Source organism: Neoarius graeffei, chromosome 9, assembly GCF_027579695.1.
Source record: "Neoarius graeffei isolate fNeoGra1 chromosome 9, fNeoGra1.pri, whole genome shotgun sequence".
Classification (NCBI taxonomy): domain Eukaryota; kingdom Metazoa; phylum Chordata; class Actinopteri; order Siluriformes; family Ariidae; genus Neoarius; species Neoarius graeffei.
In genome coordinates this window covers 64,537,147-64,551,611 of record NC_083577.1, presented here as the reverse complement: position 1 = coordinate 64,551,611, position 14,465 = coordinate 64,537,147, and the positions used below count along the sequence as shown (strand labels likewise).

The 14,465-nt window shown below is 41.2% G+C and overlaps 1 protein-coding gene across 3 annotated transcripts in view; it reads left to right on the top strand.

Annotated features, from left to right (window-relative positions):
- stk39 (serine threonine kinase 39) overlaps positions 1-14,465 on the top strand; it is a 90,627-nt gene that overhangs the window by 30,278 nt on the left and 45,884 nt on the right. For all 3 annotated transcript variants that reach the window (XM_060930086.1, XM_060930088.1, XM_060930087.1), the window contains 5 exons: positions 2,909-3,018; positions 4,714-4,815; positions 6,436-6,569; positions 7,015-7,063; positions 7,160-7,225. In XM_060930086.1, coding sequence (XP_060786069.1) covers positions 2,909-3,018; positions 4,714-4,815; positions 6,436-6,569; positions 7,015-7,063; positions 7,160-7,225 — 461 coding nt within the window. The remainder of the gene's footprint in view (positions 1-2,908; positions 3,019-4,713; positions 4,816-6,435; positions 6,570-7,014; positions 7,064-7,159; positions 7,226-14,465) is intronic.

Sequence of the window (14,465 nt, the reverse complement as noted above, 5' to 3'; positions counted from 1 at the left end):
GAGTTACCTGAGAGATAAGAGCCAACACAAGTGAGAATCAAGTGAACTGTTTGTTTACACTTGCAGCGCTTTGTTGTAAAGACGCGAACGAAAAGTTTAAAAAAAAACAAAACATACTTGCACAGGCAAAAACAATACAGGATTCATTCGGCAGCGACTTGATACCGGGGTCCTTTACCCAGCCACATACAAAAAAGTTGTAAGCCTCCATACTCTTCCATACTTTCATCTAATTTGCGGTGTAGAAGGACGTCTGCAACACCAGACAGTTTGAGATGTCGGGGAACTTGACTGAAGGGTCGTTTTCGAGATCGTATGACAAATCCTTCTTTCCCAGACTGTACGGGTCGATTCCATTGCACATAGCAATCTCCTGAATATATCTAAAGCGAATAGTGGCTTCTACAGTAGATTACGAGCGTACTCTGATAAGTTATCGCTAGTTGTTTGCACTACGGCAGCCATTTAGACCACCAGCTATTTCACTTCCGGTAAAACCGCTAAGAAAAGTCACATGATAGAAAACCCAGCAATAACAGAGATTATTCTATCCACATTAACTGGATATGAGCAAACACATGCTCTGATTGGCTACTCTACTACTAGGCTATCCGCTTATATAGAGGTTTTCGACCCACGTGACCGTTGCCATGTCAACAAATAGACGGCGCCATTTTGACAGTCGCAAATATGGCGACTACCGGTAGCAATACACTGTTGATCATGACGAAGTCTCATTGTCGAGTATTTTATCCAGCCTAGATGACGCGAGTAAGAAGCGATATCACCAGAAAATCAATGATGCTGGTGTACGTGATCCGTACACGTTACCAGGCTATCTTTTTCTGGCTTTGCAGCGCTGCAGCGCGGGTGATCTTCCTGACCTGCAGTCAGGCGTGTGGGAAATACCAGGGAAAAAACATAAAAGAAAAAGGAGCGAGATGCAGAAAACACCTTCACTATCCAGCGACGTAGGGCATTTACAGGGCGAGCAGAGGGAGAGGTATTTGCAAAAATTGAGGTTAGCAGGCTTAGAGAACGACGTTTAGCTGCTTCCACCAGGATTGTTCACTGACGTACGGAAGTACACGAAGCCCTCGTCTTTACCTGACTTCGGCCCACATGATCTGTATACCTATGTCGTTAAAAACCAGGCTGGGTAACATGCCTACATCAGCGGGTCGTCCCTGGAGCCGGTGGTCGCCATCTTATTACAGCTAAGGTTTGTTCACATTTTCATTTACTTTCGGTCCTCAGGATAAACAAAATGTTATTAAATGTCATTGAAATAACTTCTTAGTCTGTTGAGACATGGCCCGTTATAAATTTGCTGTTACCAGGCAATGACCAAGAACTGTATTATTAGGGTCGGTGTAGTTGTAGCAGTGCACTAGCAGCTAGCTGTTAGCACTAGCTAATGTCAACAACAGTAGCTAGTATGTTACTGTAGCAATGTTTACGTTCAGTCATTTGGATGACTGTTAAAACCTTTCAGTCTCAAGTTTTTCCTTTACTGTATTTACTAGTTTACTGAGCTAGCGCGCGCGCTCCCAGCCTGCCCGAGCGCACTAGCTCAGTAAACTAGTAAATACAGTAAAGGAAAAACTTGAGACTGAAAGGTTTTAACAGTCATCCAAATGACTGAACGTAAACATTGCTACAGTAACATACTAGCTACTGTTGTTGACATTAGCTAGCTTGACCTTCAAAATGGCGGACACCGGGGCGTCACGTGACCTGTGACGTCACGTCGAAATCCTCTATACTGTGAGTAGAGAAAAACAAAATGGTGAAGTGTGTTGATGAACCAACTGAAGATGAAATAAAAACTTGAAAATAAAATACAAAAAAAGCAATAAAATACGGAATAACAGTATTTGATGGTAAGAGCGTATATATTTTTTATTTTTGAAGAATTATTATTGTTATTATGACCGCATTTTTCACAAATTGCTACAGTTATTTCGCCGGTTTGTTTACATTCTAAGCGGAAATGATTTTATCAGATGTTTTGTATAAAGTTTTTATTTATCGAATTTGCAAAAAATAAAATGAAAATGCAATGTTTTACTCAAAATCCAGTGACTGTGGATAGAATAAAACAGTTATTCCACTCAATCTTGTCGTACATGGCTTATAGCCGACTCGGCACTATGCGCCTCGTTGGTTATCAGCTCATGTACGATTCGATTTCGTGGAATAGCTGTTAATTATGTCCTGAAAAAGAGGATTGAAATGGATGTATTCATGGGGTTTGTTTTTGTCCTGATAAGTAAAATGGCAAATCTAATGCAGGCATATTGATCTGATTTTCGATAACCAATGCTGACCTTGTTTACTACTGATTAATGAAGGCTGCAAGCTGGAGAACGTCTACTTCAAATTAGGGATGCGCCAATCATGTAGTTAGTGTCAGTATGAGACAGATATTGTCCTGAAACGTCCGATTGTTATCGGAAAAATAGTTTTGCGATACTCTTCAATTCAGCCCACTGACCTTTCTTTCTTTCCAAATATCTTATTTAGGATTATTTACAATTTAGAATTATTTATGATTATTTCCCATCTCAATAAGTGTGAGTCCTCACAACAAAATCATTAAAACAATGTACAGTTATAGGGAATAGTGTCAGCACTGGATCTGTTGGGGATTGCATGCATGCATACGTTCAATACCGGCGTTCATACATATTATTTGTGACTATTATGTACATTGAAATATAATGCAAAAATCTTTGAGGAACCTTTTATAAAGCAGTTGCAAATTTAATATTAATCTCGTCTAGTTGATTCTACACTGTATGCTTATTTTGCTGCCAAATACAACTTTTAAGCAGGTTTCGGAAAAGTACTGAACTGTGACAGATTCAGCTTTTCCCGTTAATCATATGAATAATTCTCATTGCAGACTTTGGTGTGAGTGCATTTCTGTCAACCGGAGGAGACGTAACCAGACATAAAGTTAGGAAAACGTTTGTGGGAACTCCGTGTTGGATGGCTCCAGAAGTGATGGAACAGGTAGGATTGTTTATGAAATCAGCATTAGGTGGGGATCACGTTGAAAAAATGAAGCGGCAGTGGCCGAGCGTAACGCAGTGCTCAGACCATAATAATTCTATGACTCAAACAAAGTTCTATCTCATTCTTCAGTGATGCGAAGCAATAATGTTCTGTACAACAATGGAAAAAAAAAAAGACTTGGAAAATGGAGACCAGTAAAAGATTTTTGCTCTTGGTAGCTTTGAGACTGGAGGATGAGGAAAGTTTAAAAAAAAAAAAAAAGGGGAGAGAGAGCGAGAAACTTGTTCAGCTTGGGTCCATGAAACACTGCTTTCACCAAAAAAACCCAAAGAAAAAAACCCTCGTTTTTTTCAGACGTCCTGCCCTGATAAGAATCTTACTGCTTTGATTGGTCAAAATGCCTGAAATGTTCCTAGGATACACTCAAGTGACCTTGATGAGTATTGTGTTCTCAGAAAGTTGAATCAAGTTCAATGTGAAACAACGCTCTTGTCCTACTGTACGTCCCTAGTGTAACGCTAGCAGCGTCAACCATTCTGCTGCAGAACCGCTGATCCTTGTGATCCTTCCTTACTGCTATTGCATGTAGTAACTCCATAAGAGACTGGGACCACCCAGAGATGACGTCATTATATTATGTCAGGAAAAATTCACGAGACTTTTTTTTTTTTTTTTCTGGATTTTGCTCTACACACATGTTTAAGCTTAATATTTTGACACTGTATCTCAATGTGCTTTCTCTGAGTAGTTACTATATCTGTTATGTATGAGCTTTTATTTTATCCACATTCACTGGATATGAGCAATCGTGCACTCTGATTGGCTACTCTACTCCTAGGCTATCAGCTCCTATACTGTGAGTAGAGAAAAACAAAATGGCGGCGCGTGTTGCTGAACCAACCGAGGACGAAATAAAAACTCTACTTGAAAACAAAAATACAAAAAAGCAACAAAATATGGAATGAAAGTATTTGATAAGGCTTTTTTTTTATCTCATCTCATTATCTGTAGCCGCTTTATCCTGTTCTACAGGGTCGCAGGCAAGCTGGAGCCTATCCCAGCTGACTACGGGCGAAAGGCGGGGTACACCCTGGACAAGTCGCCAGGTCATCACAGGGCTGACACATAGACACAGACAACCATTCACACTCACATTCACACCTACGGTCAATTTAGAGTCACCAGTTAACCTAACCTGCATGTCTTTGGACTGTGGGGGAAACCGGAGCACCCGGAGGAAACCCACGCGGACACGGGGAGAACATGCAAACTCCGCACAGAAAGGCCCTCGCCGGCCACGGGGCTCGAACCCGGGCCTTCTTGCTGTGAGGCGACAGCGCTAACCACTACACCACCGTGCCGCCGGTTTTTTTTATTTTAATTATTATTATTTTTTTATATATTTCAAGAATGTTTGATTTATTATAGCATTTTTCACCAATTGCTACTATCAATTTGCCGGTTTGTTTACATTCTAAGCGGAAATGATTTTGTCGGACGTTTTGTATGAAGTTTTTTATTTATTTAATTTGCAAAAAATTAAAAATGCTCCGTTTCTCAAAATCCAGTGAATGTGGATAGAATAAAACAGTTATTCCACTCAATCTTGTTGTACATGGCTTATAGCCAACTCGGCTATCACCTCATGTGCGACTTGATTTTCGTGGAATAACTGTTAAATATTGCTTGCAGGTACGAGGTTATGATTTCAAAGCTGACATTTGGAGTTTTGGGATCACTGCCATAGAATTGGCCACAGGATCTGCACCCTATCATCGATACCCACCGATGAAGGTGAGGGTATTATTTCCTGTTTTCAATACTGTGTAGTGAATAGAAGTCAAACAAAAATAGAAAGCGCACTGAGAAGTGTTGAATTACTTCCTATGTAAATGTTTTCTAAGCTTGACTAGAGGGTGATTTTTATATTTAGGAAAATCAGGGAAGTCTTTCAGGAAACTAATATTAAGTGGTATGTTTTTTTGATTTCCTGGTGGGACAATATAGAGTCATTACACTACACTGTAACCGCGAGTTGGCCTAGTGGTTAGCGTGTCCGCCTCTCGACCGGGAGTTCGCGAGTTCTACTCGCGGTCAGTTCATACCAGAGACCTGGGTGCGATTTGCTGGGAGGGATCATCCCCCCCTCTGGTTTTTATCTCTGCTGAAAAAAAATCCTCGGGGACAACCCCGTCAATAAAACAAACAAACAAACAAAAAAAAAAGTTGACATGACAGGCATATTGTGACACAGTTTTCTATGGTCTACATTGCACTCACTTTCAAAATGACCCGAAGTGGCAGCTTTGATGTTCACGAACGTCCCCAGCAAATAGATACATTGTAGATAATAACAATATCTTTGCGTTCTATGCAGGAATGCAAACAGCGCGCCTTTTGGCGGATGCCGCCTTTTTCACGGCTGATTTTTTTTTTTTAGGGGGGACATTGGAGTGTTTGATTATAATTTCAAAGTAAATTCTGTATTAAAATTACTAAATAAGCAAATCCGTTACAGTCCATGAAACAGGACGTATAAGGATGAGAAAAAAACAGTTTAAATCGGAAAGCTGCGCACAATGTGAACTGCGCCATCAGAGCAAACTGTTCATTTAGTATTCATGTATTTTAGTGATTTTCGAGTCACTGTCCATTTAATCCGGAGGGAGAGAAACATCACAGCAACGCGACAAGCAATGCGAACTTTGTTGTGTGTTAGTGTTCGTGTATTTAGTCAGAGAGACAGGAAGATGAATTTACTATCTCTGGTTTAGTGTTCGTTTTCATTTAGTGTTATTCATTTGATATCATCAGATGTTATTGAGCTGTTAGCCTATTGTTACCTTAATTTTGTGACGTTTCATGATTAAAAAAAAAAAACATCCCCCCCCTTCTGGTTTTTTGACAAATCGCACCCTGCCAGAGACCATCATAAAAATGGTACCTACTGCCATCTAGCAAGGTACATCTGTAATACAGATGTGAGTGGGGAGTCAAGCTCTCGTGGTTACCAGAGGACTAGCCCCCCACTGTAACCCTAGCTGTATAATAGGCAAGAGGCCGAGGGCTGTAGAAACGGAGATCGGTGCCGCATCCATACGCCTCAAAGAGCTGGTTAGTACTGGGACAGGAGACTGCCTGGGAAAACCAGATCCTGGCATGGGAGGGACACTACACTGTAATAAGCAAGTCTGACAGGTCTACCATGAAGGTACCGGTAGATGCTGTATTGCTAAAATTCTAGAAAAGTTTCCTTATAACCAAATAATGCACTGACATGTTGTCGTGTTTTGAAATGCACTTGTAAATTTTGTATAATTAAACATCTAATTGAGGCATCATGCAATGCAGTTAAGTTTTTCTTTGACCAGCTGATTGTGATCGTGACCCTGATTTCCTCACCCCGTCGTGTAGGTCTTAATGCTGACACTGCAGAACGATCCCCCAACTTTAGAGACAGAAGTGGAGGATAAAGAGATGCTAAAGAAATATGGGAAATCTTTTAGGAAACTAATAACTCTGTGCCTTCAAAAAGACCCGACGAAGAGGTACATGATTCTATTTCCCCACTTTGAAAATTAGATGAACAACAGCAAATTTGTTTGAAAGTTTATGAAATAATGACCATTTTTTTTTTTATTTAAGTGTGCTTTTTTTTTTTTTTAATGACCAAGAAAGAAAATCTCTCTCCGGGCTTCTACTTTGTGCCATATGTTCAGTCACAATCAATAAAGGGATTCTATGTTACAAAGCTCCCAGTAGAAAAACTCAATTATGGTCAAATTGATATAAATGAGCTGATGCCAGTAGTTATACCCAAGGCTTACTCTAAAATATGTTTTGTGCATATGCAATTATGCTAAATATTTGCTGTTGTATACAGGGGACCTTACCTTAATTAGCTGTCCTGGGTAATGCAGGAAATCTACGTCTATTTTAAGAATGCCCACATGACATTTTTACGTTCTCAAGCACTTTTTCACATCTCCACAGGCCAACTGCGTCAGAACTTTTGAAATGTAAATTCTTCCAAAAAGCCAAGGTACGGTTTGTAATTTTATTTGTTTATTTATACTTGCAGTTTAGACAGCTTGTTGTGCTTTAAAGTTTAAAATCTTTTTTCTTTTCTGCTTAATAGAACCGGGAATACTTGATTGAAAAGCTGCTTAGTAAAGGACCAAATATAAGCCAAAGAGCTAAAAAGGTATTTCATCCTCTTCACACGTTGCTCTGAGCCCCTATAGCCGTCACAGTACGCTCTGTACTGACTTTCTGTGGTGTGTGTGAGGTTTGGTCAGTGTGGTCCTTCCTTTTTAGAAGATTGCTGCTACACACTGCTGCTTTTTCCACAAGGTCTAAACACTCTCGTTACACAGACCGAAGAAAGACTTCTTTCAGCCATTCCATTCTGGTCTTTCTGTGGTGTTCAGGTACACGCCTGCTATGTGATTGCAGCTGTTTATGGCCATTAGACGAAATATATATCAGACATTTTAATCCACAATACATTTGTTTATTCCTTAGGCTGAACTTTGCAGTTGGTAAATATTGACTTGGTGAATTGGGTTACACTTTTTTTTTTTTATTTAAAGCACCTGAGGTAAACATCAATCACGACATTTTATTTAAGGATGTTATATACTACTTATAAGTAACAATAGCAGTGTCCTCGACAGATCTCAGATACAGAATATCAAGAGGAGTGTGATGAGTGATGTCACAGCACTGTAGAAACTTACTGAACAGTCTTGTCCACTCTCACACACATTATAGTTAACTTAACAAGGTCTATGCTATTGTATATGACACTAGGTTACCTTCATTCCTATGGTAAAACAAATACAGTATAATAGTAAAATCAGGGCGGCACGGTGGTGTAGTGGTTAGCACCGTCGCCTCACAGCAAGAAGGTCCTGGGTTCGAGCCCAGTGGCTGACGGGGACCTTTCTGTGTGGAGTTTGCATGTTCTCCCCGTGTCTTCGTGGGTTTCCTCCGGGTGCTCCGGTTTCCCCCACAGTCCAAAGACATGCAGGTTAGGCTAATTGGTGGCTCTAAATTGACCGTGAGTGTGAATGGTTGTTTGTCTCTGTGTGTCAGCCCTGCGATAACCTAGCGTACCCCGCCTCTTGCCCATAGTCAGCTGGGATAGGCTCCAGCTTGCCTGCGACCCTGTAGAACAGGATAAGTGGCTACAAATAATGGCTGGATAGTAAAATCAGTCTGTTTTATTGCTTTACTTAAAGTGCATACATGTATGTTGAGTTTAAAAGAAAAATTGCATGTAATGTGCAATAGAGATGGGTGAGACACAAGTTTGTAAACTCCTCCGTTTGTTTTATATAGGCACGTCCAGTAACCATAGTTATAGGCCAAAGCCCAGACGGGTAGCATCATCAAAATCCTACACATACCGACCAATATCTTCTCTGGACATCTGAACATCCCATCACACACAAAATGTCAGTAATCAGAACACTATACGACCGAGCACAGAACATCACGGAGGAGAAAGACAGACAGGAGGAGGAACAACACATCCAACAGGCATTAAAAAACTGCCAATATCCACCGTGGGCAATTCAAAAAGGAAAATTACAGACACAAAAAAAGGAAAAAAACAAACAAGAAAAAACACAGAAAAAACAAACCGGGGCTTTGTCACATTACCATACATAAAAGGAGTTACAGAACGCATCCAACGATCCATGAGGAAATACCACATCAACACCCCGGTCAAACCATACAAGAACCTCCGACAGCTGCTAGTTCACCCCAAAGACAAAATACAACTGGACAATAAATGCAATGTCGTATATGAAATCCCTTGCCGTTCAATCAATAAAGTCTATATTGGTGAAACGGGCAGATGCTTCCACACTCGCAGGAAAGAACACCAATTAGAATGTGAAAAAGAAACAACAAAAAGACTCACAAGATCCGAAAAAGAAAAAGCAAACCAAGAAAACTTAAAATCAGCCATTTCAGACCACTGCAAACGGCAAAATCATATTATGAATTGGGAAGAGGCCAGATTCATTCGCGCTGAAGAGAATAGATACCCGCGTTGGATTTTGGAGGCAGTGGAGATACGTAAGCGGGCGCAGAGGACTATGAACCGGGATGAGGGAGCGTACGCGCTGTCACACATCTGGAGCGCAGTCCTGGGGCAGCGACCTGACAGCAGGAGGTGTGGACTACCTGTCAAATTGAGCGGGACGTTTACGCCTCCATAGAGTACATCGGCTGATAAGGCACGTCACCACTCGACATCTGGTGACTGTTTTGAAGAAGGCGGAAGTGTTCGCCGAAACTGTCAACAAACGAGGTAACATCCTAAAAAATACGTGTCTTAAGAAACGAACTTAAAGAATAGGAATAAAAAAAAAATCTCAAAATATGAGTATTTCATTTCAAGTTTGAGTAAAATCGTATAAATACCATGTATCTCTTGGTCTAGTTCAGTACACACAACCACAATCATGGGGAAGACTGCGGACTTGACAGTTGTCCAGAAGACGACCATCAACACCCTCCACAAGGAGGGTAAGCCACAGAAGGTAATTGCTGTAAAGGCTGGCTGGAAAAGGTGCACAAGCAACAGGGATGACCGCAGCCTTGAGAGGATTGTCAGTCGATTCAAGAACTTGGGTGAGCTTCACAAGGAGTGGACTGAGGCTGGTGTCAGTGCATCAAGAGCCACTGCATGCAAAGGTCTTCAGGAAAGGGGCTACAACTTTTTTGCATTCCTAATATCAAGCCACTCCTGAACCAGAGACAACATCAGAGTTTCTGCAGTCTGTGATGATTTGGGGTACCATGTCATCTGCTGGTGTTGGTCCACTGTGTTTTTATCAAGTCCAAAGTCAACACAGCCATCTATCAGGAGGTTTTGGAGCACTTCATTCTTCTATCTGCTGACAAGCTTTATGGAGATGGCGATTTCCTTTTCCAGCAGGACTTAGCACCTGCCCACAGTGCCAAAACTACTACCAAATGGTTTGCTGACCATGATTTTACTGTGCTTGATTGGCCAGACGACTTGCCTGACCTGAACCCCATAGAGAATCTGTAGGGTATTGTCAAGAGGAAGATGAGAAACACCCGACCCAAAAATACAGACGAGCTGAAAGCCACTATCAAAGCAGCCTGGGCTTCAATAACACCTCAGCAGTGCCACAGGCTGATCGCTTCCATGCCACGCAGTAATTCGATGCAGTAATTCATGTTCAAGGAGCCCCAACCACGTACTGAGTGTATAAATGAACATGCTTTTCAGAAGTTGGACATTTCTGTATTGTAAATCCTTTTTGGATTGATCTTAAGAAATATTCTAATAATTTGAGAGACTGGATTTCTGATTTTCTTGAGCTTCAAGCCATAATCCTCAAAATTAAAACAAAAAAGCTTGAAATATTGCACTTTACGTGTAATGAATATAGAACATATGAAAGTTTTCGAGATGCACTAGTATAAACAGTTGAACAAGTGAGCGTCAAGACACTAAACACAAATTTAAAGCAGGAAACAATAAGTCTCCACATCAAGACAAGGAACAAGAGGGTAAAAACAGATAAACCAGTTAAAGGCTAAACACAGAACAGCTACACACATTAGGTAATGAATGATGGGACAGGGTGGAGACATGAACAAAACTTGCCAACAAAACAGTGACACATGGCAGTGTAAACAGAACGCATACAGAGGGAACTCAAAACAAAACATGAGAGCAGCATTCATTGGGCTGGGAAACATTCTGTGCATGGAGAAGGGGAATTCATGACCTGGTCCTTCCAGGTACATTCCATCATGAAAGCTGTTTCATAATGCATAACACTGCATATATAAAAAATGTTGTGATTATTTAGACAGTTCCCTTATTGTCTTTGGGTGCGATTGAAAATGAGTTTGTCTCTGTATTGATCTGATTTAAATGGTCTATTCTTCTGGTCGTGGGTGATGAGGGATTTTCCAGCATCGATGTTACCGTATCTAATGTTTGATGATGATGTGTAATCATTATTGAGAGGACAAATGGACAGCTGTAACTGCTAATCATTGTGTTATTGTGAGGCACGGTGGTGTAGGGGTTAGCACTGTTGCCTCACAGCAAGAAGGTTCTGGGTTCGAGTCCAGTGGCCGACAGGGGCCTTTCTGTGTGGAGTTTGCATGGTCTCCCCGTGCCTGTGTGGGTTTCCTCTGGGTGCACTTTTTTTTCCCCCCACAGTCCAAAGACATGCAGTAAGGTTAACATGGGACGGTCTTGGGCTGAAGTGCACGTATGCAGCGGCTTTGTTCTCCTATGATGAACTAAATTTCGTTGTACATTTGTGCAGTGACCGTAAAAGCATTCTATTCTCTCATCTCATTATCTCTAGCCGCTTTATCCTGTTCTACAGGGTCCCAGGCAAGCTGGAGCCTATCCCAGCTGACTACGGGCGAAAGGCGGGGTACACCCTGGACAAGTCGCCAGGTCATCACAGGGCTGACACATAGACACAGACAACCATTCACACTCACATTCACACCTACGGTCAATTTAGAGCCGCCAGTTAACCTAACCTGCATGTCTTTGGACTGTGGGGGAAACCGGAGCACCCGGAGGAAACCCACGCGGACACGGGGAGAACATGCAAACTCCTCTATTCTATTCTTTTAATGTTAATTAAGTTATAGGACAAAACTAAAGCAACCGCTATGGAATTAGTCTTGGAAATATTAAAAATATTATCATGAATGAATTAGAATATAATTTATAAATAAGTATAAAACCGGGGTGATTATCGAGAAATAGTCAGAATTTCTCAACCAATCACGTCAAGTGACTCGGTAAAACAGCGGCCAATCGCTTCATCACCATAAGTGAGGGAGAACTAGAAATTATGAAGGAAAATGCTGTTTCTAAAAGCACTAAAGATGCTATGAAGTTTGGTCTAAAACTCTTCAAATGTAAGGTGGAATTGTGATTTTTTTAAATTTTTTTTATTTTATCGATTTCATGAAAACTAAGTATTTTATGCAAGTTGGTATAGATAAGTGACAAGCCTGTGCTGTGCTTTTATTACGTTTGCATGCCACTTTTGAAGACTGAAATAAATGATTGTCCAAAAAATATATATCATCCATGTATTTATACTAAAGTATCCGCCTCAGGCTCCGTGAATATCGGTGAATAATAATCTCGACTTCATCTCTGTTATTATTCACTCGCTGATCTTGACCTCGCAAATAATTGTTAAACAATAATCTGAATATTAAAAAGCCTGTGGTTTAGACATGAGACATGTTTACATGTAATTGCCTCAAGTCCTCAGTAGGAAGGAATAAATGAATGAATGAGTTTGTATCTGATTCAAAGACAGCCTACCTTGCTGAAAAGGCAGTTACTTTCTTTCCTTTTTTTTTTGGTCCTTTGACCTTTTGCCTGTTCTATTTTAAGCGGTAACTGTCCCAGACAGCTGCACCGCTGCCAAACCTTGTGGTGTTCGTTTCTATAGATTGTGTAGCCTTTGTATCTTTTTTTGTTATTGCACAAATACAATCATGTAGGAAACGGGGGCAAGCAAAAAACATCACTCATGCAGAACGAATGCACTGTCAACTCGTGAATTCAGAGGCCTGTAACGTATCTAGGCCCCAACAGGAGACAAAGACAAATGGGGTTTAATGTGGCTGCTTAGGCAACCGAGCACTCCACTTAAACACAACCATTTTCATGCTAGGCTGCTTTTTACTCACAGTCTCACGGAGTGCGAGATCAGATGGAGATCACAAGTCTCTCCTTCTGTCTTCAGCCTGCAAAAAAGGAAGAGCAGCGAGCACATCAAAGGGAATGATTGAACAGGAAGTAACCTGGATGAAAGGTGTATGGTTAAAAAAGCTGAAGCTGTGACACATACCTCTGTGACAGTGTATTTACAGGAAGTCCATTTCTAACTTTTGTAGCACTTTTTTTTGTGATAAGTAGCTCAATTTTCATAGAAACTGGAATTCTCTTTTATAGACGACATGTTAAATCATGAACGATCCACTGGTGCCATAAGACTAAGAGCTTCATAATTACCACACCGCTTTAATGTTGCTGTCTCACTGTAAGGATTCATAATGGCATTCGTCATGCCTCCGGAGGGCTTCGCGTGGCTGTTCCTGCATTTGGTAATCAGTTAGTCAGGGAGTTATCATTAGCATCAAGAAAGAGAGCAGAAAGCTTTATACAGTCACATCCGATGGGCTGGGACAGAATCTGTGAATACTCCTGACAGCAGTTGCAGTCATCCTGATCTTAGTATGCAGGGAAGGGAACCTTTTGGGAAATGCAGTTTTAATAGTACCACAGAGAAGGCGATTATGGCAGCACAAGTGAATAGTCGGACTTATTAGCAGATGATGCTGTTACTTGGCAGGCATGACTGCAATGGACCATAAAATGAGAACACATTCTGGGATGGTAATTAGTTTCATTGTTCAACAGTGATAGTTTTCAATAGTTTCTGTCGTTTTAATTCCGTGCCTGTTACTCACCTTATGCTGACAGAAATATGTACGGTATATAGCTGTTGTGGTAATGGAGTGCACAAGAAAAACATTGTCACTTGAGGATTCTGTGACCTGAGCACCTCTGAAACCGGATCCAATTTCCTCTCTCTCTCTCTCTCTCTCTCTCTCTCTCTCTCTCTCTCTCTCTCGCTTTACAGCATTTATTTTTTTTTCTGGCTTCGCTCAAGTGAGACTTTACCAAAACCACTGTACTGCAGTGACTGGAGATGGATGAATACCAGCCTCTTGTCCAACCTTTCCCAAGGTCGGATAAAGGTGCAATAATAATTTGGTTTGATGACCTTGAGAAAGGAGAGTGAGGACTTTGAAAGATAAAATCAATATTTTATTTTACAGCCCTAACACTTTTTTTTTTTTTTCATGGATACAGACCGAGCTTCAGCTGACTCGTTTTAGTGGATCACAAATCTTTCAGCTCGCTTAGCTGTTGATCTGTGAAAGGATAAACTGACTACCAAGTGTTCATTTCTCTGAACAGTGTTGTGTACACATCACACTTGACCATGGCGCTGTCTGAGGTGCTGTAGTGTCACTGTTTGGCCAACAGGGGGCGTATGAGTTCTTTGGTTTCAGTCAGGCAGGACGTCAGGCACTACAAAGCAGCCTGATTTGGCCGGACAGGCGTGGCCAGTGCCTAATTAACTCCTCTCAAATAATTATTTTATGACGTGAATTCACGAGAGATGTCGATGCTCTGCTGAAGAAATGGGAATATTGCAGACACAGAATATCAAGAATAACTGTCCTTGCCTGAATGTGAGTGTGAATGGTTGTCTGTGTCTATGTGTCAGCCCTGTGATGACCTGGTGACTTGTCCAGGGTGTACCCCGCCTTTCGCCCGTAGTCAGCTGGGATAGGCTCCAGCTTGCCTGCGACCCTGTAGAAGGATA